General features: G+C 46.9%; 1 protein-coding gene across 3 annotated transcripts in view; it reads left to right on the forward strand.

The window, feature by feature from the left end:
- The window catches only part of klhl7 (kelch-like family member 7), an 88,917-nt gene that overhangs the window by 11,293 nt on the left and 52,610 nt on the right, over nucleotides 1-25,014 (forward strand). For all 3 annotated transcript variants that reach the window (XM_072509233.1, XM_072509234.1, XM_072509235.1), the window contains exons 2-9: nucleotides 10,451-10,553; nucleotides 10,664-10,757; nucleotides 10,909-11,033; nucleotides 13,113-13,288; nucleotides 13,653-13,827; nucleotides 14,816-14,958; nucleotides 16,923-17,163; nucleotides 19,506-19,707. In XM_072509233.1, coding sequence (XP_072365334.1) covers nucleotides 10,451-10,553; nucleotides 10,664-10,757; nucleotides 10,909-11,033; nucleotides 13,113-13,288; nucleotides 13,653-13,827; nucleotides 14,816-14,958; nucleotides 16,923-17,163; nucleotides 19,506-19,707 — 1,259 coding nt within the window. The remainder of the gene's footprint in view (nucleotides 1-10,450; nucleotides 10,554-10,663; nucleotides 10,758-10,908; nucleotides 11,034-13,112; nucleotides 13,289-13,652; nucleotides 13,828-14,815; nucleotides 14,959-16,922; nucleotides 17,164-19,505; nucleotides 19,708-25,014) is intronic.

The raw sequence follows: 25,014 nt of genomic DNA on the forward strand, positions 1-25,014 counted from the left end.
CATGTACATAGATCCCTGAAAGTTGCCACCCAGGTTGATAGGGTTGTGAAGAAGGCCTATGGAGTGTTGGCCTTTATTGGTAGAGGGATTGAGTTCCGGAGTCGGGAGGTCATGTTGCAGCTGTACAGAACTCTGGTACGGCCGCATTTGGAGTATTGCGTACAGTTCTGGTCACCGCATTATAGGAAGGACGTGGAGGCTTTGGAGCGGGTGCAGAGGAGATTTACCAGGATGTTGCCTGGTATGGAGGGAAAATCTTATGAGGAAAGGCTGATGGACTTGAGGTTGTTTTCGTTGGAGAGAAGAAGGTTAAGAGGAGACTTAATAGAGGCATACAAAATGATCAGGGGGTTGGATAGGGTGGACAGTGAGAGCCTTCTCCCGCGGATGGATATGGCTGGCACGAAGGGACATAACTTTAAACTGAGGGGTAATAGATATAGGACAGAGGTCAGAGGTAGGTTCTTTACGCAAAGAGTAGTGAGGCCGTGGAATGCCCTACCTGCTACAGTGGTGAAGTCGCCAACATTGAGGGCATTTAAAAGTTTATTGGATAAACATATGGATGATAATGGCATAGTGTAGGTTGGATGGCTTTTGTTTCGGTGCAACATCGTGGGCCGAAGGGCCTGTACTGCGCTGTATTGTTCTATGTTCTATGTTCTATCAGTGGATGCGCATGATAGAATTTGACCTCATGGTTCATTACATTCATGTATGTAAGGCTGCCCTAGACACACGTGCTGTCTCATCATGCCCTATTTTATCTGCTAATTCTGCACAAAATGGTGGCGTGAGTTGCTACAACCAATTCTAGGTGAACTTTCCATATTCACAGTGAAGGATTCCATCACTTTTGCCAAGAATGCATGTGACCTGTCTGCCTATCGATAACAATGCTGTGATAATGTGCCTGTTCACTTTTGCAAGCCTATTCACTAATGTGTTGCTCAAAAAGGCCATAGACATATATGCACTATGTCATGGTAATCTAACGCACCATTTCTGAATTTATGTATGTAGCAACTCTCACAGTTGAGTTCAGCTTGAAAGACACCATGTATGCTCAAATTAGTGATGTTGCCATGGGACCTTCACTTGGCCTAGCTCATATTAAAATTTTCATTGGTTTTCTTGAGAAACATGCTTTTGATGGAATGATCCCATACCTACGAACCTGTCCATATTTTGATATGCAGATATGTTTGCTGTATTTGAATCTGCAGCTGCAAGTAATAATTTTTTGCACACTTTCATACGCTGCATCCTGTGCTGAAATTCACCTTTGCAAAGGAGCAGTCTAATGAGCTCCTTTCCTCCAGGTGCAAGTTGAGAAATCTGCTAATGGGTTCTCTACCACAAGCCTACCTACCAGTGGCACACATCATTGAAATGAAACCGAGAAGATTAACCACTTTGAGTATTTTAAAAATATATATATTTTATGAAAGTTTTTCGATCAAACAAAAACAAAAATTTCCCATTTTACAACTTTGTAGTATTATATACATCGTTTTTTAAATAAATAATATACTAACTAACGGCAACTGCCAACAACAAAATAAGACACAACAGAAATAGTAACTTCGTAAAATCTAATACAAATAACTAATATATAAACACACACACAAAACCCCTGAGGACCCAAATGAGTCGTCCCCCCCGGGTTGCTGCTGCTACCTTTCCTATTTTCCCTTATCGCTCTGCGAGATGTTCGAGGAACGGTTGCCACCGCCTGGTGAACCCTTGAGCCGAACCTCTTAGTGCGTACTTTATCCGCTCCAATTTTATGAACCCTGCCATGTCGTTTATCCAGGCCTCCACGCCCGGGGATTTAGCTTCTTTCCACTTAAGTAGAATCCTTCGCCGGGCTACTAGGGAAACAAAGGCCAAAACATCGGCCTCTCTCGCCTCCTGCACTCCCGGCTCACCTGCAACCCCAAATATAGCCAACCCCCAGCCTGGTTCGACCCGGACCCCCACCACCTTTGAAATCACTTTTGCCACACCCACTCAGAACCCATGCAATACCGGACATGACCAGAACATGTGGGTGTGGTTCGCCGGGCTTCCCGCGCATCTCCCGCACCTATCCTCCACTCCAAAAAATCTATTCAGCCTTGCTCCAGTCATATGTGCCCGGTGTAGAACCTTGAATCAGGCTGAGCCTGGCACACGAGGAAGAAGAGTTTACCCTACTTAGGGTATCTGCCCACAGCCCCTCCTCAATCTCTTCCCCCAGCTCCTCCCATTTTCCCTTCAGCTCCTCTACCATCGTCTCCCCCTCGTCTCTCATTTCCCTATATATATCTGACACCCTACCATCACCCACCCATGTCCCCAAAATCACTCTGTCCTGGATCTCTTGCGCCGGGAGCTGCGGAAATTCCCTCACCTGTTGCCTCACAAATGCCCTCACTTGCATATAGCGAAATGCATTCCCAGGTGGCAGCCCATATTTTTCTGTCAGTGCTCCCAGACTCGCGAACGTCCCGTCTAAGAACAAGTCCTTCAATTTCGCAATTCCTGCTCGCTGCCAAGATTTAAATCCCCCATCTATCCTTCCCGGGACGAACCTATGGTTGTTCCTTATCGGGGACCGCACTGAGGCACCCGTCACTCCCTTATGTCGTCTCCACTGCCCCCAAATTTTCAGAGTTGCCACCACCACTGGGTTTGTGGTGTATTTTTTCGGGGACAACGGCGCTGTGGCCAGTGCTTTTAGGCTAGTTCCCCTACAGGACGCCATCTCCAGTCTTTTCCACGCCGCTCCTTCCCCTTCCCTCATCCACTTACTTATCATTGACACATTGGCGGCCCAATAATAATCATTTAGACTCGGCAGTGCCAGTCTCCCTCTGTCCCTACTGCGCTGCAGGAACCCCCTCTTTACTCTTGGGGCCTTTCCAGCCCACACAAAGCTCATAATACTCTGGTCCACCTTCTTAAAAAAGCCCTTTGTAATCAGTACAGGGAGGCACTGGAACACAAAAAGAAACCTCGGAAGGACCACCATTTTAACCGCCTGCACCCTGCCCGCCAATGACAGGGGCGCCATGTCCCACCTCCTAAAGCCGTCTTCCACCTGCTCTACCAGTCGTGCCAAGTTAAGCTTATGCAAGGTTCCCCAGTTCCTGGCCACCTGGATCCCTAAATACCGGAAATCCCTTGTTACCCTCCTCAATGGTAAATCGTCTATTCCCCTGCCCTGTTCCCCGGGGTGCATCACAAACAGTTCACTCTTCCCCGTATTCAATTTATATCCTGAGAATTCTCCAAACTCCCTGAGTGTCTGCATTATCTCAGGCATCCCCTCCACCGGGTCCGCGACATACAACAACAAATTATCCGCGTATAATGACACCCGATGCTCTTCTCCTCCTCTATGTACCCCCCTCCACTTCCTAGAGCCCCTCAGCGCTATGGCCAATGGCTCAATTGCCAACGCAAACAGTAACGGAGACGGGACATCCCTGTCTTGTACCCCTATATAGTCGGAAGTGGTCAGATCGTTGCCTATTTGTAATCACACTTGCCACCGGGGCCCTGTACAGGAGCTGAACCCATCTAAGGAACCCCTCTCCAAATCCAAATCTCCTCAGTACTTCCCACAGTTAGTCCCATTCCACTCTATCAAATGCTTTCTCTGCATCCATCGCCACCACTATCTCCGCCTCCCCCTCTGGCGGGGGCATCATCATCACCCCCAGCAGTCTCCGTATATTAGCATTCAATTGCCTCCCTTTAACAAACCCCGTTTGATCATCATGCACCACAGTCCTCTATCCTCGTCACCATCACCTTGGCCAAAAGCTTGGCATCTATGTTCAAGAGGGAAATAGGCCTGTATGACCTGCACTGCAGCGGGTCTTTGTCTCTTTTCAGGATCAGCGATATCGTCGCCTCCGACATCGTCGGGGGTAGTGTCCCCCTTTCCCTAGCCTCATTAATGGTTTTCGTCAGAAGTGGGGCCAGCAGGTCCACGTATTTCCTATAAAACTCCACCGGGAACCCATCCGGTCCCGGGGCCTTCCCTGCCTGCATGTTCCCAATTCCTTTTACCACCTCCTCCACCTCAATCTGCGCTCCCAGTCCTGTCATCTCCTGTTCCTCAACCTTCGGGAACTCCAGCTGGTCTAGGAAACGCATCATTCCCTCTTTCCCTTCTGGGGGTTGAGCCTTATAAAGCCTCTCGTAAAATACCTTAAACACCCCGTTTACCCTCTCCGCTCCCCGTTCCATCTTTCCCTCCTCGTCTCTAACCCCTCCGATCTCTCTCGCCGCCCCCCTCTTCCTAAGATGTTGGGCCAGCAGCCGGCTCGCCTTCTCTCCATATTCATACTGCACTCCTTGTGCCTCCGCCTTACCCGTGGTCAACAAGTCAAAGTCCGTGTGCAATCTCCGTCTTTCCCTGTATAGCCCTTCATCTGGAGCCTCCGCATATTGCCTATCCACCCTCAAAATCTCCCTCAACAATCTCTCCCTTTCTTTACCCTCTTGTTTCCCCTTATGGGCCCTTATGGAGGTCAGTCCCCTCTAACCACCGCCTTCAGCGTCTCCCAGACCACTCCCACCTGGACCTCGCCATCATCATTAATCTCCAGGTACCTTTCAATACATCCCCTCACCCTTCCACACACCCCCTCGTCCGCCAACAGTCCCATATCTAACCTCCAGAGTGGGTGCTGTTCCTTTTCCTCTCCTACTTCCAGATCTACCCAATGTGGGCATGATCTGAAATGGCTATAGCCGAATACTCCGTTCCTGCCACCTTCGGGATCAGCACCCTTCCCAGGACAAAGAAGTCTATCCGGGAATACACTTTGTGGACATGGGAGAAGAAGGAAAACTCTTTACTCCTTGGCCTAGTAAATCTCCAGGGATCCACTTCTCCCATCTGCTCCATAAAGACCTTAAGCACCTTGGCCGCTGCCGGCCTCCTCCCGGTCCTAGATCTGGACCGGTCCACCCTGGGTCCAGCACCGTATTGAAGCCCCCCCCCCCCCTTACCAACTTTCCCATCTCCAGGTCCGGGATGCACCCCAACATACGCTTCATAAAGTTTGCGTCATCCCAGTTCGGGGCATATACATTCACCAGCACCACCGCCTCACCTTGCAGTCTGCCACTCACCATCACGTATCTACCCCCACTGTCCGCCACTATGTTCTTCGCCTCAAACAATACCCGTTTCCCCACCAGTATTGCCACCCCTCTATTTTTCGCATGCAAGACCGAGTGGAATACCTGTCCCACCCATCCTTTACTTAATCTGACCTGATTCAGTTTCAGTTGCGTCTCCTGAAGCATGACCACATCTGCCTTTAGCTTCTTTAGGTGCGCAAGTACCCTTGCCCTCTTAATCGGCCCATTCAACCCTCTCACGTTCCACGTGATCAACCGAGTTGGGGGGCTCTTTACCCCCCCCCTCCCCCTCGTCGACTAGCCATCCCCTTTTTTAAACCAGCTCCTCACCCGGTTCCCACGCACCCGCTTATCCCCCCGACGGCGCCCTCCCGTCCCGACCATCCCATCCCGTAACAGCTCCCCCTTCCCCTTAGCAGCAGCAACCCAGTTAACCCCCCCCCCCGGCTAGATCCCTCTCTAGCTTACTCCCCATACTGCTTCCGGAAGTCAGCAAACTCTGGCTGACCTCGGCTTCCCCCGTTTATCCTTAGCCTCACATCATGTGAGGCCTCCTCCTTCCTGCACCCCCTTTTCCCGCCACAATTTCCATAGCGCGGGGACAAAGCCTGCGCTTCCCTCTCGGCCCCGCCCCTGATGACGCAGCTCCCTCTCTCCTTCCCCCCTCCCCTTCCCCACCGGCGCCCACATTTCTTAGTGTGTGTCCCCTTCGAGGGGAAAGGAAATTTTCCCCCATCTGATTCAGATGTCACCACCTCATTACTTCATTTCAGACACTCTTTCTCCAATCTAGTCCAACTTCTCCTCTTCAATAAATGTCCACGCCTCTTCTGCCGTCTCGAAGTAGTGGTGTTTACCCTGGTGTGTAACCCACAGTCTTGCCGGCCTCAACATTCCGAACTTCACTTTCCTCTTGTGGAGCACCGCCTTGGCCCGATTGAAACTCGCCCTCCTTCTCGCCACCTCCGCACTCCAATCCTGATACAAGTGGATCACCGCGTTCTCCCACCTGCTGCTCTGTGTCTTTTTCGCCCATCTCCCTGTCCTTGTAGCGGTGAAACCTCACCACTATTGCTCGAGGTATTTCTCCTGCCTTTGGTCTTCTCACGAGGACTCGATACGCTCCCTCCACTTCCAGGGGGCCCGTCGGGGCCTCAGCTCCCATTAAGGTATGGAGCATCGTGCTCACATACGCCCCAACGTCCGCTCCCTCAGCCCCTTCGGGAAGACCTAAGATTCTTAAGTTGTTCCTCCTCGAGCTATTTTCCAGGGCTTCCAGTCTCTTCATACCCCTCTTATGCAGTGCCTCGTACATCTCCGTCTTCGCCACCAAGCCCTGTATCTCGTCCTCATTTTCGGCAGCTTTTGCCATCACTCCACGGAGCTCCATCTCTTGGGTCTTCTGTGCCTCCTTTAACCCCTCAATCGCCTGCAGCATCGGGGCCAGCACCACCTTCTTGAGCTCCTCCACACATCGCCGGAGGAACTCCTGCTGTTCCAGGCCACATACCAACTGGCCTCCCTCCGCCGCCATCTTGCTTCTCACTTCCCTTCTTTGCCGCTGCTCCAGAGGATTCTCCGCAATCTGGCCACTATTATCTCTTCTGTCCATTCACATCTGGGGGGACACCATTCTATGTCGCCTAACAGTGGGTTTAGCCTTCGAAAATTGCCGTTTGGGCTCTGGATAAGAGTCCAAAAGTCCGTTAAAACAGGAGGTGCCGAAACGTGCGACTTAGCTGGTCATCGCCGCACCCGGAAGTCCAACCACTTTGAATATTGAACATCTTTTGTAACTTGCACGGTTGTTAACTGGAAAAATTATTCTTCAATATATATGTTGCGATTCCGACTGCTCCACGTGCTCTAATAATGGCTTTATAGACAATCTTGTAAATAGGACCGCAGATAATTGCTCGCCATGCAATCTGATGCTAAAATAGGGTGAATCAAAGCTTTCCTGCAAAATAATAGCTACTCCAATCTGAGAATTGTCTCCCAGTGTATCCCAAATGGGCCTAAGACCACCAGTTTCAGACCTGAAAAGTGCCTGATCTACCTCAAGTTACCACGGATGGGTAAGGTGTCACATATTTTTGAGCAACTGGTGAAGCTAATTATTTCGTATTGCTACTGTGTGCAAAAACAATATTAGTGGTATTTTTGACTAACAAAAAGATATTCTGTCCACACAAATGAGTGATGTGGCATATGAATTTCAGTGTCGTAGGCTGTACATCCCAACATTTGGCAGAATGTGTCAAATTGCTGTTTGCAATAGGCAGAGAGTCCTGACCATACTAAACCATCTTGTGCTTGCATTACTCTGAACATAATGTCTATCTTTAGATGATTCCACAAGTGAACAAACAGCATGAGCTGAACAAACCCAAGTGTGCTAGAATTACACCAAAAAACAATTTAAGATTGTTAGCTGGGTTTGCATTGTGGCTCACATCATGCTTGCTGGAAGCTACATATATTCATACGCAGGAACCTGTGTTCAGTAGACAAAAGGAATAAGCCCAGTCATTGTTCCTTAAAATTAAACAAAAGCATTGGAGGGTATTAGTTCACTTGTGCATAATCCATGGCAACACCTCAACCAATCCGATTCAATTTGCCAACCAACGAGCAACCTTTTCTCATGCAGTATTAATTGTTGCTCCCTTTGAAATTTGGCATTCTTCTGTCCTGATGCATGCAAGATGAAAACCTTCAAATGCAGGTCTTTTTTTTTTTCCTGCAATACACAAGTTTAGTACTACAAGTGACCAGTTGCATATTCTTAATAAAAGCAGAAAATGTTGAAAAACTCCACGGGCTTGACAGCATCTGTGGAGAGGGACAAGAATTAACGTTTCGAGTTGAATATGACTTTTCTTGGAGACTTTGCGTGGCAGTCATGGAGTAAGTGGTCGCATCTTTAGTGACTCTGGCTTGAGGTGGAATTGTTTTGTCCTTGTTACCCGTTCATGGGCGTTTACTGGTACAAAGTACAGGAACAGACAGAGCTAGGATGGGGTGGAGCGGATACGTGGGATTGGGGGGTGAGTTTGGGGCAGGCTGTTGCCTCGAGTGGGGGTTACCATACTAGGGGATAGGCTAGTTAACTGGAGTGAAGTGGGGGATAGATTTGTTGGGGGGGGCGTTCTTGGGATTTATTAAACTAGTGGGGGCGGTGGACCTGTGGCGGTTTGAGAGGCCGAGGTTGAAGGAATTTTCGTTCTTTTCGCATGTCCACAGGGGGTACTCCCGAATTGATTAATTTTTAAAGTATTTTTTTGTGTCCTGGACAAGGCACTGTTAGCGGGGATGGTTGCGGCCAAGTATTCTACGATTGTGGTGTCTGACCACACGCCACACTGGGTACTCCCACAATATGCATTTGAGGTTGGATGTGGCGTTATTGGCCGATCAGGAGGTCTGCGAGAAGCTGGGGGTGGCTATCTGGAACTACATGGAACATAATAAGATGGGGGAAATCTTTGCGGATACGTTGTCGGAGGCATTGAGGGGAGTGGTTAGAGGGGAGTTTGTTTCAATTAAGGTGCATGAGGTGAGGGCGGAGCTGGCAGAGAGGCTGAGGCTGCTAGATGCCATTCTGGCGGTGGACCAGAGATATCTAGTGACGCCTGAGCAGGCGCTGCTGAAGGAGAGGCAGAAGCCCCAAATAGAGTTTGGGCTAGTGTCAGCAGGGGAGGTGGTGGGACAACTGCGCAGGACTAGCGGGGCAGTGTACGAGTATTGGGAGAAGGCGAGCGGGGTGCTTGCGCATCAGCTGAGGAGGCAGGCGGTGAGGGAGATTGGGTGGATGAGAGACGGTGGGGGGGTGTGGCAGATGAGGAATGGGGGGGGCAAGCTGGTAACTGAGCTGGAGGAAGTAAATGGGTGTTTGAGGCTTTTTATTGGAAATTGTCAAATTGAGAGCCCACAGCAGGAGATGAGGGCATGAGATGATTTCTGGATCGGCTGGAGCTCCCTGGGTGGATGAGGTGAGGGCCCCGTTTGGACTGTGGGAGTGTATGGGGGCAATGCAGTCAGGGAAGGCCCCAGGTGGGTTCCCAGCTGTGTTTTTTAAGTAGTTTGGGTCAGAGCTGGGGCCCTTGATAGAACATAGAACAGGCCCTTCGACCCTCGCTGTTGTGCCGAGCATTGTCTGAAACCAAGATCAAGCTATCCCACTCCCTGTCATTCTGGTGTGCTCCATGTGCTTATCCAATAACCGCTTGAAAGTTCCGAAAGTGTGTGGAGATGTATAATGAATAGGTGGGGAGGGGCGAGCTCCCTCCCACACAGTGTCCGGGGTTTATCTCGCTCATTTTAATGGAACACAAAGACCCGGAGCAGTGTGGATTGTGCAACCCGATATTGTTGTTGAGTGTGGGTGTGAAGCTATTGGTGAAGGTGCTGGCGGTGCAGATGGAGAATTGTGTGCAGGGGTGATAGGGGAGGACCATGAAGGGCTGGCAGCTATCTGCCAATGTTCGGATGCTGTTGAATGTGATAACGGTTCCCTCGATAGGCCGGGAGATGGAGGTGGTTGTGTCTGTGGGTGCCGAGAAGGCGTTTGGCTGTGTGGAGTGGTCATTTGTATTCCAGGTGGAGAGGGGAGGAGGAGTTGGGAGGGGTGATGCAACTGAGGTGTGGAGTGAGGCTTAGTGGATGATCAGCTAGTCTTCGTCATGTGCAAGACTGAGTCTCCTATAGTTTCAGGTGGTGCATAGGGCTCATGTGACGGATGAACCGTTTTTTCCAGGGGTGGAAGATATGTGTGGGCACTGCAAGGAGTCTGGCGAACCATGTCCGAGGTTTCGGGTATGTCCGAGGTTGGAGGGCTTCTGGAAAGAGTTTGCTAACGTAATGTCGAACTACTTGGGAGTGGAGGTAGTGCCGAGCCCATGGGTGGTGTATTTGGAGTGCCAGAGGACCCGGAGTGCGGGTGGGGAGAGAGGCTCGTACGGGGGAATAGTGTTAATTGTAGATGGTTTACTGTTGTTGTTTGCTCATTTCTGTTCTGTTATATTTGAAAATACCTTCAATAGAAATATATTTTTAAGAAATCACTCTTAACTCCGTTCTTTTATTTCAGATTTACAGCATCCATAGTACCTTGCTTTTTTTTATAGTTGCATATTCTTGTTGGCCTGTCCTTTCTGAATGTAATATGTGTGACCTCCAAATGGAACAAAATGATATCTGAGCAGGTGGGCACACCTGGATTAAGATTACTGTTCGTATACAAAATGGACTGGATTGATAAACCGCTTGTTTCCGTTTCAAAATTTTTATGTTTTCTATGCAGAAAATTTTGTGTGATGTCCTTCTGGTGGTGTCGGATAGGAAAGTCCCAGCTCATCGAGTAGTGCTTGCAGCTGCCAGCCACTTTTTCAGTCTAATGTTTACCAGTAAGTTTGTTTCTGCTGATCATCTTTACAGTTTCAGTGGGTGGTTATTGAGGCTCATTGCACTTTACTCCAAATTGATTAATTATTAATGGCCTGCTCTTCCCTGGTAGCAAATATGCTTGAATCAAAGTCGTATGAAGTGGAACTGAAAGATGCTGAACCTGACATAATTGAACTGCTGGTAGAGTTTGCGTATACTGCAAGGTGAGTCTTTCCTCAACTCCATATTCATTTTTTCAAATTGTCATTTAGTTGTTGTATTTAGTCCCTTAAGCTTTAAATTTGGAAGACATAATGCAAAACATTTGGTTCAAAGAAACTGCAGTTTTCATTAATTTATTTTTAATGTTTGCAGGATCTCTGTTAACAGTAATAATGTCCAATCTCTGTTGGATGCAGCAAATCAGTATCAGATTGAGCCGGTGAAGAAAATGTGTGTTGAGTTCCTTAAAGAGCAAATTGATGCTTCAAATTGCCTTGGTATGTTATTGATCTCTATTATTGTCATATAATTAGGGTAAGCAGTAGTGATGATGGTGTTTTAATCCCTCAAACCTCCCGCTATGTCTTTCTCCTGTATTGTCTTGAAATCTCATTTAAAAATTACAAATAATGACAAATGATGCTGTGTACAGTGACCGTTGCTGTCTTAATAAAGGAAAAATGCTTCAAAAGATTTCCATGCAGTCTTTTGTTGATCTTGGTTTTGATTCTAATCTTTTCAATGTCGTGCTCTTATGGTCCAGCAAATGGCTAAATCACGTAGATCAATAAACTCGCAGATTGACCATTGGATATAATGAGTTAGCTCATCTCAACCTGGCACTACATTGCCTCACGGCGCCGAGATTCCAGGTTCGATCCCGGCTCTGGGTCACTGTCCAGGTGGAGTTTGCGCATTCTTCCCGTGTTTGCATGGGTTTTGATCCCACAACCCAAAAGATGTGCAGGGTAGGTGGATTGGCCACGCTAAAATTGCCCCTTAATTGGAAAAAATGAATTGGGTACTCTATATATAAAAAAAAAAAAAAAAAAAAAATTTTAAACCTGGCACTACATTTGCCTTTAGCACTCTTGGATTAGGGAATAGGAAATTGGCTGGAGTTCCAACTTGAACTTGAATTGCAAGCACTGAGGTCGAGCAAATACCTCTATTGTAGGAGAGGAAAATTGTAAATTAGATTTGAAGGAGGAACAAGAGGAAGTCGTTCAGCCTCTTGAGCTGTTTCACCATTCAGTTAGATCATGGTTGATCTGTATCTCAATTCCATTTACCTGTCCTTGCTCTCTGGCCTTTGATACTCTTTTGTCTTAAAAAAAACCTATTGATCTTCGCTTTGAAAATTTCAATAGACCTTGCATCCACTGTCTTTTTAGAGGAATGAGTCCAAATTCCACTCCCTTTGTGTGGGACAAAGTCCTTCCTGATTTCACTCTTTAATGGGCTAGCTCTTATTGTAATATTGTGCCCTTTTATTCTGGATTCCCCTACACAAGGACATACATTTTCTGTATCTACTATATCGAATCCCTTATTCATTTTAAATATCTTCATTAGGTGACACTTTATACTTCTAAACCTCAAAAGAATACAACCCAAGTTAAAACGACCTGTCCTAATAGTTCAATTATTTAAACTCGTAGCATTGTAGCGCATCTGCATTGTAAACCTTCCAAGGCCAATATATCTTTCCTTCGGTTCAGTTCTCAAAACTGTAATATTCTAGATTGGGTCGGACCAAGATTGTGTACAGCTAAGGCATTATTTCCATTTTTTGTATTCTAGCTCGGGTGAGATAAAGGCCAATATTACCTTTGGTTTTTTTTTTTACCACATGCACTAGCTTTTAAAGATTTATGTATTATGGGCACCTTTGCTCTTCCCCAACTCCTGGTCTACCTCCATTAATAAAATAAATCTGTCTGACCGATCATTGTTGAATGTTAAATTGGGATTGTGACCGTCATTCAAAACTGTTTCTAAACAATGAAACACAAGTAACAGGAACAAGCCATTCAGAGGAATTGTACGTTAATTCTTTCAAAGCTTAATAAATTAGTCTTAATAGTACAAGACATTGTCAGGCTACAATTAGAGTACTGTTTGTAATTTTCGGTGTTCCCTCATGGGACATGAAAAACCATAGATCATCAGAATGATGACAGAAATGAGAAATTATGAGGAAAGATTTGGGATATTGGAACTATTTCTCTGAAAGCTGAAAACACTGGGGGATGCAGTAGAAGTTTTGAAAATTATGAAGGGTTTCAATCCGGTGATGAGGAAGGATTATTTCTTCAGGTTGGGGACTGGTTGACAAGGAGTCATCAATTGTTGTTGTCACTTGAGAGGGAGTAGAGTGTTTAGAAGAATATTTTTTTACACAGATAGTTGTGGGTGTGTGAAATACTTCGCTGCAGGAAATAATTGAACCAGAGGCCATGGAATCTTTTGGAAGAAAATTGACAACTAATTGACAAAGAGGTTATGTGAGGACAGTTGGCACATATGTGATTGGCTATGGTTCTTCCATGGTTGTTTTCTGTCTTTGTTTGCAGGAATAAGTGTGTTGGCTGAGTGCCTCGACTGCCCAGAGCTCAAGACTTCAGCAGATGCATTCATTCATCAGCATTTCACTGACGTTTACAAAACTGATGAGTTTTTGCAACTTGATGTGAAAAGAGTAACTCATCTGCTGAAACAAGATGCACTGACAGTTAGAGCAGAAGACCAGGTAGAAACATCTATGTTCAAACTCCCTTCACAAAACCTCCTTATTCGAGTGAATTTTGTACAAATTTCACAACCAAGTATCTGTATAGTTACTATGGCATAGGAAAAAGTAGTATGTATTAGCATTGGATTAGATGGGAGGAGAGCCTATCCATTATTGCTATTTTCTGCTGACTGAAAAATTATTCAGGAGCTATAAATGCTTCCACTTCATTTTAATGTTTTACTTTAAATCTATTTTTGAGAAGATGAACAAAATATTATTTTGTTCTCATGGTGTGTCTTCGATATACACATTGAAGGGAAGTAAGTTCTCTTCAGATATGATTGATTCATTTATGATATTTTATTTCTTTCCACTGTAGGTTTATGATGCAGCAGTCAGGTGGTTAAAATATGATGAGCTCAATCGACAGCAGTATATGGTTGATATTCTGGCTAAAGTCCGATTTCCACTAATCTCTAAGAATTTCTTAAGTAAAACTGTCCAAGCAGAATCACTCATACAGGATAATCCAGAGTGTCTTAAAATGGTTATTAGTAAGTATATGTGTTATGCTGACCTAAATCATTGCCATAGTTAATTTGATTGGAAAACAATATGATTACTTTAAACTCTGTTCTCAACTGAGTGATGAGATCAGAACACTAAATGCAAGGTTCTGTCCCTTTTTCAAACAGTTTAATTTAAGACTTACTTAATGTTTTACATATTTCATAATGACCAGCATATGGCCAATACATATTTACTAGGCTTTGGTAGAAAGACTGGCAAGAATCTGAATATTTCGAGATTAGAGTTCATACATAGATCAGGATTATATAAATTACCATCAACATATCTTGGTAGCAATTGAACTCAAAGCAAAACAGAATTCATAATACAATTATGTGGCAATATGGTAGATGTATGCTGGATTGATGTAACCAGAATAATATGCATTTTATCTAAGGTTGGACAGTTAATATTTCTTGATGGGAAAATTCTACTAAAGTGATCAGAATGTAATCTAGCACATTAGAATGTTTAGGCTGGATCTAATCTATTTGTTCAGGAACTTTTGGTACATGTATTAAAACAATTTTGGATTCAACATATTGATCTTGTGTGAATTAAGGCAGTCTCAACCCAGTTGTGCGGAGCCAAATTGCTGCCACTGACCAGATTTTAATTAAATGGGCATAAGCAATAAGATTGGCGGTCCGGAAAATATGCAGTAGTGGTGATGCCCGATGTTAAGGGTAAAGCACTTTGTGGGGTAATAGAGAAAAGGGTGTACTCTATCTAATTTGTGTTGACATTTAATATGATTGGTCACTGATGAATGCACAAAATGCATAAATTGAACTTCAAGTAAGTGGAAGTTAACACATTCCGAGGAGGTAGGATCTTTCTAACTAACCACCTTGCCTTTTCTGAGAGAGTGACATTGCAAATGGGTGTTGAAACATTCTACTTTATCATATTACCTGAATGTCTAGGAAGTCTTTGATACTGTTCCTCATTGTTGACCGTTTCTCCTTCTAGGTGGCATGCGCTATCATCTTCTGTCTCCAGAGGACAGAGAAGAATTGGGAGAAAGTACACGGGCAAGACAAAAGAAACATGATTATCGTATTGCGTTGTTCGGTGGATCTCAGCCACAATCCTGTCGATACTTTAATCCCAAGGTAAACACTGGGACTGGAGGTGGGGGACTGGGGGAAGCAAGGAACAAAGCATTTGCAATCAATAATTCTGTAAGACATGAGCATACTTATGTAGAACTTGCATAGAAAATGGAATCTATAACACTTTAACCAAACCAGTCCAAGTTGGAAATAAAAACAGAAAATGCTGGAAATACTCAGGTTGTAAAGACCCAGGCAGGCAACTGCAAGGAAGTGATGACGGATTAGAAAAACACAATATTTATTCACCTACAAAACACATCTTCTCCCAAAAAGGTTTTCCACACTTGGGCCGGGGTATTTATGTCCCAAGGTCCCCTAAGTTTAAAGGGGTAGCCCCGCTCCCTCATCTGGCGGGATGATACTCCAGTGAGGCCACAGGAAACCTGATGGTGCAGACCCCGTGGCCTTGGGTCAGGTTGTAACACTTCCCCACCCTCCCCTAAGTCCGACACGTCATCCATCTTGACCGCCAGAGAGGGAAAATCCTTCACGGGTGCCACCGGATCTGTTGTGACTTCTGTTGGCTGAGTCTCCATGTCAGACCTGGGGTCTGATGACCCAGCCTCACATTTCCAGGTTGAGGGGTGTCCCCCCCCCTCACAAACTGTCAACGGCGGCTGTGCCAGAGGCAGAGGTACCAATGGGTGTGGGAGCTCCGGGCAAATTTGGAGGACCTGATCGCTTCACCACCATCCCTGGGATTCATAGCGTGCCGTTCTGGACTGAGTCACCCGTGGAAAATTCCCTTATAGGCCAGGGTCGCCTTCTGGTGGAGTGCTCCTACCGGTCGTGGACTTTTTCCCCAGTGTCAGGCAGGATGAGGCTCAACCGCGTGTGCAGCCAATGGCCCATTAGCAGCTCTGACGATGCTACTCCAGTAGTGGCGTGCGGTAGTAGAATAAGAATCGGGCCAGACAGGTCTCCAGAGAACCAGAAGTCTGTTTTTGCATCCCTAACATAGAAGTCTGTACCTCCCATTTGGCCAACCCGTTTGAGGACGGGTGGTGAAGTGCAGTCCTTACTTGAGGAACGCTGTTCATTTTCAGCAAACCCCCGAAGTCCGCACTAGTGAAGGCCATGCCATTGTCTGACACCAAGACCTCGAAGTCTGTGGGCACTGAAAGTTGGCGGAGCTTCTCAATTCTGGCTCGCGTCGTCATCATGGACATGTGGTGGACATCCATCCACTTCGAGTGGGCATCCACAATGAGTAAAAATATTGCTCCTTGGAAAGGTCCCGTGAAATCAAAGTGGAGGTGGGAACACGGTCGGTCAGGCCACCCCCATGGCTGGAGTGGTGTTGCAGGAGGGAGCCTCTGCTGCACTGCCATACATGTCTCGCCAAAGTGTCTGTGTCTGTCCCAGGCCACCACACAGAACTCCGGACCAGCATCTTCATTTTCGAGACCCCTGGGTGTCCGTTGCGGAGATCCTTTAGAATGATCCCCTGGCCTCTTTTGGACACGACTACACCGGAGCCCCACAGCCGAATCCCATCTACCCTGGGCGGCAGGGTGGCACAGTAGTTAGCACTGCTGCCTCATGGCGCCAAGGACCCGAATTCAATCCTAACCACTGTGCCGCCCAGTAGATATTTTTATCTTAAATAAAAGTGATTAGTAATAATTCTTCTAAAAGAGGTACAGATTTTGGTGGATATATTAATGAAGGGGATGTCTCCCTCATGCTGCGTTGAAAAGAAAATGTGTGGGATATGTCATCCTACCCATCTCCAAATACCAGAAGTGCTCCAGATATTCCTGAAATGTTTAAATGATTAACACATTCACCAAGGATCTGGTACTATTGTAGTTCTTTTCTTCTTTGAAAAACTTTACTATTAAACCAATAACTCCCAAAATATTCAGTGTATACACACCAAATTTAAATGGATAAGTTAGTTCTTGCTGTTCAGTGCAATTAAGAGTTTGTTTCCTTAAATGATGTTACTTTTTGCACAGGATTATACTTGGATAGACATTCGTTGTCCATTTGAGAAACGTCGAGATGCAGCCTGTGTCTTCTGGGACAATGTTGTTTACATGTTGGGTGGTTCACAGCTTTTCCCCATCAAACGGATGGACTGCTACAATGTTGTTAAGGACAGCTGGTATTCTAAGCTGGGCCCTCCAACCCCTCGGGACAGCCTTGCAGCATGTGCTGCAGAAGGCAAGATTTACACATCTGGAGGCTCTGAAGTAGGTGAGTTAAGTGTCTTAATTCAATGGTGCTTGTACCTACAGGTTGCACTGCAGCAAGTAAACAAGGCTTCTTTGGCATCACCTCCCAAACCTTCGACCTTCACCACCTGGAAGGACAAAAGCAGCATGTGCTGTGTGTGTATTTTTGGCAACACATCATCACAAGGCACTAACTATCTGGATTTGCACATGTCACTGTTCCTTCATTGTTTCTGTGTTAGAATCCTAGAACTCCCTATCTAACAGTAAAGTGAGAATATCTTCACATGGATTGCAGCGATTCAACAAGGCCAACCACTGCCTTTGCGATTAACCAAGATGGGCAATAAATGTTGACCTTGCCAAGAAGCCCACTTTCTAAGAATTACATTTTAAAATATTCTTGTTTAAAAGTACAGTAGTTTCATTGCCCCGTTTTTATAGATGAATGCTCTGTAAAACTCTTTCACGTTCTAATCAGTGAAGAATTGTAGCTCACTCGAGGAGCTGCATTCTCCACCGGCGGGATGCTCCATTTTGCCGGCAGCCCGGGGGTTTCCCGACAATGGGAAACCCCATTGACAAGCCGGCAAAACGGAGCATCCTGCCGACGTGCTGAACCAGAAATCTGGTGCGGCAGGATGGAGAATCCAGCCCAAGATGTTTGTAAAATTTAATTGCAGTGTCACAGAAGATGGTGGCATATTGGTACCGTCACTGAATTAGTAACCTAGACGCCCAAGCTATTGCGCTGGGACACTGGTTGAAAATCTACAATGGCAATCTGGTGGAATTTAAATTAAATTAATAAATCTAGAATTAAAAGCCAGTCTCAGTAATGGCGACTATGAAACCATTGTCAGTTCCTTACCTGGTCTGGTGTACATGTGACTCCAGACCCACAGCAATACAGTTGACTCTTAACTGCCTTCTGAAATAACCTAGCAAGCCACTCGTTGGCAATTGGGGTGGGCAGCAAATGCAAGTTAAAAGGGGGGCTTCAAGTTATTATCCACAATTAATGACTATAAAGTGCATAGTCCACATGCCTCCAGGAATTGTCTTGTGAGGTGTTGATTTATAGAAAGCAAATCCCAACCACTGTTTGAGAATATTGTTCAATTGTATTAATTATACTACATTTATGTGATGAAGTTTTGCGCCAGCTGAGATCAGCTGGTCTAGCCAAGTACTGAAAACCTAACCTGGGACCCTGTGGCCTGTCTGGTTTACTGGTACAAACAGGCAACAGGTTTACCTGGTGGGCATCAAGGAACTTTTTATGTGGATTTGATCAAAATAAATATTAATGGCTTCTGCAGTCTCCGTTTCATGTATTATTCCTGATAAAGTGAAACAGTAAACACTATGTTCTACAGAGGGATGTTGTAAATTTCAGGGACATATATAGTCCCATGGTTGTACTGCTTGCTGTTAATCACCCAAATAAGGCTGAAATTCTTTGTTGAATTTTATAACATTTAAAAGTCCTCTTGTGAGACTGCGTGGACTTTACTGTTGTATTTTTGTGATTGGTATAACTAATAGACCAGTAGGGCCTGCTCATGAATTGTGGGCTCCTCGACAGATGTGACAATTCTCTCAATGATTTTATCGAACTAAAAATACAAACATTTTTGACGTTATTCTACTGTGCCACTAAACGTTGAGTTAAAAACAGAAACGGCTGCAGTAGGCCTTTGTCAGCTCTGCTGTGGCCAAGAGGTGCACAAGCACTGACTGAATAAAAAACGAGGGGTCAGCATAATAATAATAATAATCGCTTATTGTCCCAAGTAGGCTTCAATGAAGTTGCTGTGAAAAGCCCCTAGTCACCACATTCCTGCGCCTGTTCAGGAAGGCCGGTACGGGAATTGAACCCACGCTGCTGCTTTGTTCTGCATTACAAGCCAGCTATTTGGCCCAGTGTAGCATGGTGATGCAATGGTTAGCACTGCTGCATCACGGCACCGAGGATCCAGCTTCGATCCCGGGCCACTGTCGGTGTGGAGTTTGCACATTCTCCTCGTGTCTGTGTGGGTCTCACCCCCACAAACCAAAGATGTGTAGGGTAGGTGGATTGGCCACGCTAAGTTGCCCCTTAATTGCAAAAATAGAATTGGGTACTCTAAATTTATTTTCAAAAACTTGAATAAAAAATGTTTCTTCCTTCTATTCTGATTGGGAGGTACTTTCCACCTGTTAAGTTCTTCCCTGACTGGGATTCTTGAGCAGAAATCTCTTGACATACACCACAGCTTTGCTCCATCAGTAAAATAGGTTGTTTGATCCTACATATGAATAGTATGTCACCCTTTTAGTTGGTTGGTACCAGCCATTTTAATTGTTTCTTTTCTATTGCAGGAAACTCTGCCCTGTATCTGTTTGAATGCTATGATACCAGAACAGAGAATTGGCATACCAAACCCAGTATGTTGACACCTCGATGCAGCCATGGCATGGTAGAGGCTAAAGGACTCATCTATGTTTGTGGGGGAAGTTTAGGCAACAATGTATCTGGAAGAGTTCTAAATTCCTGTGAAGTGTACAATCCTGCAACTGAGTCGTAAGTGCCAGAATCCTGGAATCTCCAAATAGTAGTTTGCTTTTATAAAGTTGTGGGGCTGGATTCTCCGCACCCCAACGTCAAAATTGCCGCAGGCGAGGGTGCGGAGAATCCATTTTCCCGAACTGAATTGGGATCCGAGCCGGTTCCCCAATTCTGCGGGCCCCAAAAAGCGGTGTACTCAGCGCGCCACCTCGGATCTACCCACCTAGGATCTACCTGGGGCCATTGCTGGAGGCCTTCTCTGCCCTCGACCGGCTGAAGTCCCGACATCGTGGATTTACATAGAACATACAGTGCAGAAGGAGGCCAGTCGGCCCATTCGATGCTGCACCAACCCACTTAAGCCCTCACTTCCCCCCTATCCCCGGAACCCAATAACCCCTCCTAACCTTTTTTGGTCATTGAGGGCAATTTAGCATGGCCAATCCACCTAACCTGCACGTCTTTGGACTGTGGGAGGAAACCGGAGCACCCGGAGGAAACCCACACAGACACTGGGAGAACGTGCAGACTCCGCACAGACAGTGACCCAGCATGGAATCGAACCTGGGACCCTGGCGCTGTGAAACCACAGTGCTAATCACTTGTGCTACCGTGCTGCCCACAGATCTAATGTGGTCCAGAAGTGCAGGGGCCCATATCTGCTGAGCCCCCTGCAGAGCTACGAATATGTGGCAACTGCTGTGAAACTCCACAGTTTTGACGCTGGCGTGGGGACATAGACCCAATAACGGAGAATCCAGCCCACTGTTTCTGAGATAGCCATGTTTCTCTTTTTTACTTTTTTGTCTTTCCCAATTAATTTCCCCAACCTTTATTTTAAATTCAGTTTTGAAGTAATGGTCCTCCTAGCCAGTGTTTGGCTGTTGTCATGTTTTTTATTCCTAACTTATATGAAAAGTTACAACATATAAACAATTTGGGGGTGGCATGCTGGCACAGTGGTTAGCACTGCTGCCTATGGCGCTGAGGACCCGGGTTCGATCCCGGCCCTGGGTCACAGTGTGGAGTTTGCACATTCTCCTTGTGTCTGCGTGGGCCTCACCCACACAATCCAAAAAGACATGCAGCTTAGGTGGATTGGCCACACTAAATTGCCTCTTAATTGGGGAAAAAAAATAATTGGGTACTCTAAATTTATAAAAATAAATAAACAATTCAGGAAATAAACCTCTCAACACACACCAAACAGTTTGTACAAATGTTTCCCTTTTTCGCAGCCCCCACCCCCGCGACAAACAACTCCTCAAACATGGTCAATAACATCCCTCACCTTGCCTCAAAACCCTACGCTGAACCCCATAACGCGTATTTGATCGTTTCCACCGAAGAAAATCATATAAGGCACCCAGCCAGGCCGCTACCCCCGGTGGCATTGTTGACTGCCAATAAAATTAGTCGGCAGGCAGTCAGAGGCAAAGGCCACAACATCGGCTTTCATCAACTGCGGCTTCTCCGATAACCCAAATATCGCTACCAAAGAGTCCGACTCCATCTTCTCCCCCACTATCCTTCCTAGTGCCGTAAACACACCCACCCAGAATCTCTCCAGCTTTTCGCAGTCCCAGAACATATGTGCGTGATTCGCTGGTCCCTGCCCACACTTCCCGCACTCTTCTGCCACCCCCTGAAAGAACCCACTTATTCTTGCCCGTGAGATATGTACCGTGTGACTTTGAGCTGTATCAGGCTCATCCTTGCGCACTAAGAGGTCGCATTTACCCTTCGTAGTGCCTCACTCCATACTCCCCGATTTATCTCTCCTCCCAGCTCCCCTTTCCTTAATTTTCACCACCCGCTGACCTACCTGTTCTCCCAGCCACCTGTATATGTCTCTGATTGTGCCCTCCTCTTCCACATATGGAAGTAACAGTCGCTCCAGCAAGGTATTCCTCGGCACCCTGGGGAACTCTTTCCAAACCTTCGGCGCGAAGTCCCTTACCTGCAGGTACCTAAACTCACTTCTTGGGAGCTCTACACTCTCCTTCAATTCATCTATACTGGCAAACCCTTCTTCCAGATACAAATCCCTCACCTTAACAAGCCCCGCTTCTCTCCACTTCCTATACGTGCCATCTATTCCCCCGGCACGAAACTGTGGCTTTCACACAACAGCGTAAACACTGACATCCCCTCTATCCTAAAGTGCCTCCTCAGCTGGTTCCAGATCTTCACCGTGGACTGCACCACTATGCTCCCTGAGTATCTGCTCGGCGCCATCGCTGCCGTCACAATAGCCCTTAAGCTGGATCCATGACAGGATTCCTCCTCCATCCTAACCCATTCTACCCCCTCTCCTTCCCACCATCACCTCACCTTCTCCATGTTCGCTGCCCAATAGTAATGTAGCAGGTTCTGCATCGCCAACCCTCCCTTTTGCTTCTGTAACACTGCCCTCTTAACCCGTGGCACTTTCCCTGCCCATTCAAAGTCCGAAATAATTGTGTCCAGTTTCCGAAATATGGCCTTCCGTATAAAGGTTGGGTGTGTCTGGAATATGAACAGGAACCCCGGCAGAATGTTCATCTTCACCACTTGGACCCTCCCTGCCAAAGTCAAGTGCAGCATGTCCCACCTTTTGATATCCTCCCTTCACCAGTGCCGCCTTCACCAGTTTTGTTAAATTCCATTTGTGAAGCATCGCCCATTCCCTTGCTACCTGAATCCCCAGGTACCTAAACCTGCCTCTAGCCACCTTAAATGGCATTCCCCCCAAATTGGCTCGCCGACCCAACACATTCACCGGGAACACTTTGCTTTTCTCTACATTGAACTTGTATCCCGAGAACGCCCCAAATCTCCCCAACAGGCCCATGATCCTCTCTATGCTCTCCAGCAGGTCCGAAACATAAAATAATAGGTCGCCAGCATAGAGCAACACCCAAAGCTCCCTTCTTCCCCTCGTAATCCCTTACTACTTTGCCAACCCCTTAAGAGCCATTGCCAGAGGCTCTATAGCCAGCGCAAACAGCAGCGGCAACAGCGGACACCCCGGCCTTGTTCCCCTGTGCAGTTCAAAGTTCCGTGAACTCATGTCATTGGTTTGCACACTCGCCCTCAGTGCCACATATTTCTTTTAAAAAAACAAAAAAACATTTTTTTTAAGAGTACACATCTTTAGGTTGTGGGGGCGAAACCCACACAAACACGGGGAGAATGTGCAAACTCCACATGGACAGTGACCCAGAGCCAGGATCGAACTGTGAGGCATCAGGGCTAACCCACTGTGCCACTGTGCTGCCCCTCAGTGCCACATATAACAGACGCACCCATGCCACAAAATTCGGCCCAAACCTTCCCAGGACCTCAAGCAGCTACGGCCACTCCACCCAGTTGAATACTGTCTCCGCATCCATGGACACCACTACCTCCAGTTCCTGAGCTCCCGACGGGGTCATAATCACATTTAACAGCCTCCTTATATTACTAGAAAGCTGCCTGCCCTTTACGAAGCCTGTTTGGTCTTCCGCAACTACCCCGGAAACAGCCTTCCATCCTTCCCACCACCAACTTAGCCAGCACTTTCACGTCAGTATTTAACAATGACATGGGCCTATCCGACCCACATTCCAACGGGTCCTTCCCCGTTTTTGGTATTAACGTGATCATTGCCTGCGTCATTGTCTCCGGCAGCTCCCCCTTCTCCAATGCCGAAATAATTGTGAAAACACCCCCAAGATATGTGGCTCCAGGTCCGTCCTGAACTCCTTATAAGATTCTGCCGGGTAGCCATCGGGCCCTGGGGCCTTCCCCTGACTTCATACCCCTTATACTGTCCAATATCACCCTCTACCTCAGGGGCTCCTCTAGTGCCTGCCTCTTCTCTTCTACCATCTGTGGAAACTCCAGTTCATCTAAGAACAGTCCCATGCCCCTCTCTTCATCCCCCGGGTCCGCTCTGTGCAGCTCCTTTATAATACTCCCTAAACGCCTCGTTTATCTTCCCCAGCTCCGACACCAGTTCCCCTGCCCCAGTCCATATCTTCAATATATCCCTGGACGCGGCCTGCCTGCACAGCTGATGCACTAACATTTAGCTCACCTTCTCTCCGTATTCGTACCGCGCCCCTCTTGCCCGACACAGCTGTCCTACCACCCTCCCCATTGTCAGCCTATCACATTGCCCCTGTAAGTTTTTCCTCATCGCCATTCCCTCTGTGCTGGGCACCCTCGAGTACTTCCTATCCACCTCCACTATCTTGGGCATTAGCCGTTCATATTCCTCCCTCCTTTTCCGATGGGCGGCACGGTAGCGCAGTACTTAACACAGTTGCTTCATAGCTCCAGGGTCCCAGGTTCGATTCCCGACTTGGGTCAGTGTCTGTGCGGAGTCTGCAAGTTCTCCTCGTGTCTGCGTGGGTTTCCTCCGGGTGCTCCGGTTTCCTACCACAGTCCAAAGATGTGCACGTTAGGTGGATTGGCCATGCTAAATTGCCCTTAGTGTTGGGTGGGGTTACTGGGTTATGGGATAGGGTGGAGGTGTGGACTTGGGTAGGGTGCTCTTTCAAAGGGCTGGTGCAGTCTCGATGGGCTGAATAACCTCCTTCTGCACTGTAAATTCTATGATTCTATCCGCATGAGCCTTGAACGAGATAATCTCCCGTCGGACCACTGTTTTTAGCGCTTCCCAAAAAGTGGCTGCCGACACGGTTCAATTCTATGTAATCTTTAATCTCAGCCTGCACTTTGTCAGAAAATCCTCTATCTGCCAACAACCTCGAATCGAGGCTCCACCCCGGCCTCTGCTCCCGTCCCGATCTAAACCCAATCTCCAGCCAATGGGGCGCATGGTCCGAGATTACTATCCTCGCGCACTCTGCCCCCTCCATCCCAACCAAAATCTCCTGGTTCACCACAAAAAAGTCAATTCTGGAATATACCTTGTACATGTGCGAAAAAAAGGGATACTCCCCCCTGGACTCTTGAAGCGCCACGGGTCCACCATATCCATTCTTTTCCATAAACCCACCCAGCTCCTTTACCATTCGTATCCTACCCATTGACCTGGGGCGCGATCTATCTACCCTCTGCTCTAGGACGCAATTAAAATCTCCTCCCATAATCAATTGGTGCGTGGCCAAGTCTGGGAGTGCTGTCAGCAACCCCCTCATAAAACCTACATGATCCCAATTTGGTGCATGCACATTCACCAACACCACCGGTGTCCCTTCTAATACCCCACTCACAATCAAATATCTCCCACCCGGGTCCCTCACTTCCTTCCTGCTCACAAATCCGTTTTCTTACTCCTCAAAATTGCCACTTCCCGCTTTTGTAGGGAAAAATCCCTTGTTCCAGTGCATT

The sequence above is a fragment of the Scyliorhinus torazame genome, chromosome 6, assembly GCF_047496885.1.
Source record: "Scyliorhinus torazame isolate Kashiwa2021f chromosome 6, sScyTor2.1, whole genome shotgun sequence".
NCBI classification, from domain to species: Eukaryota; Metazoa; Chordata; class Chondrichthyes; order Carcharhiniformes; family Scyliorhinidae; genus Scyliorhinus; species Scyliorhinus torazame.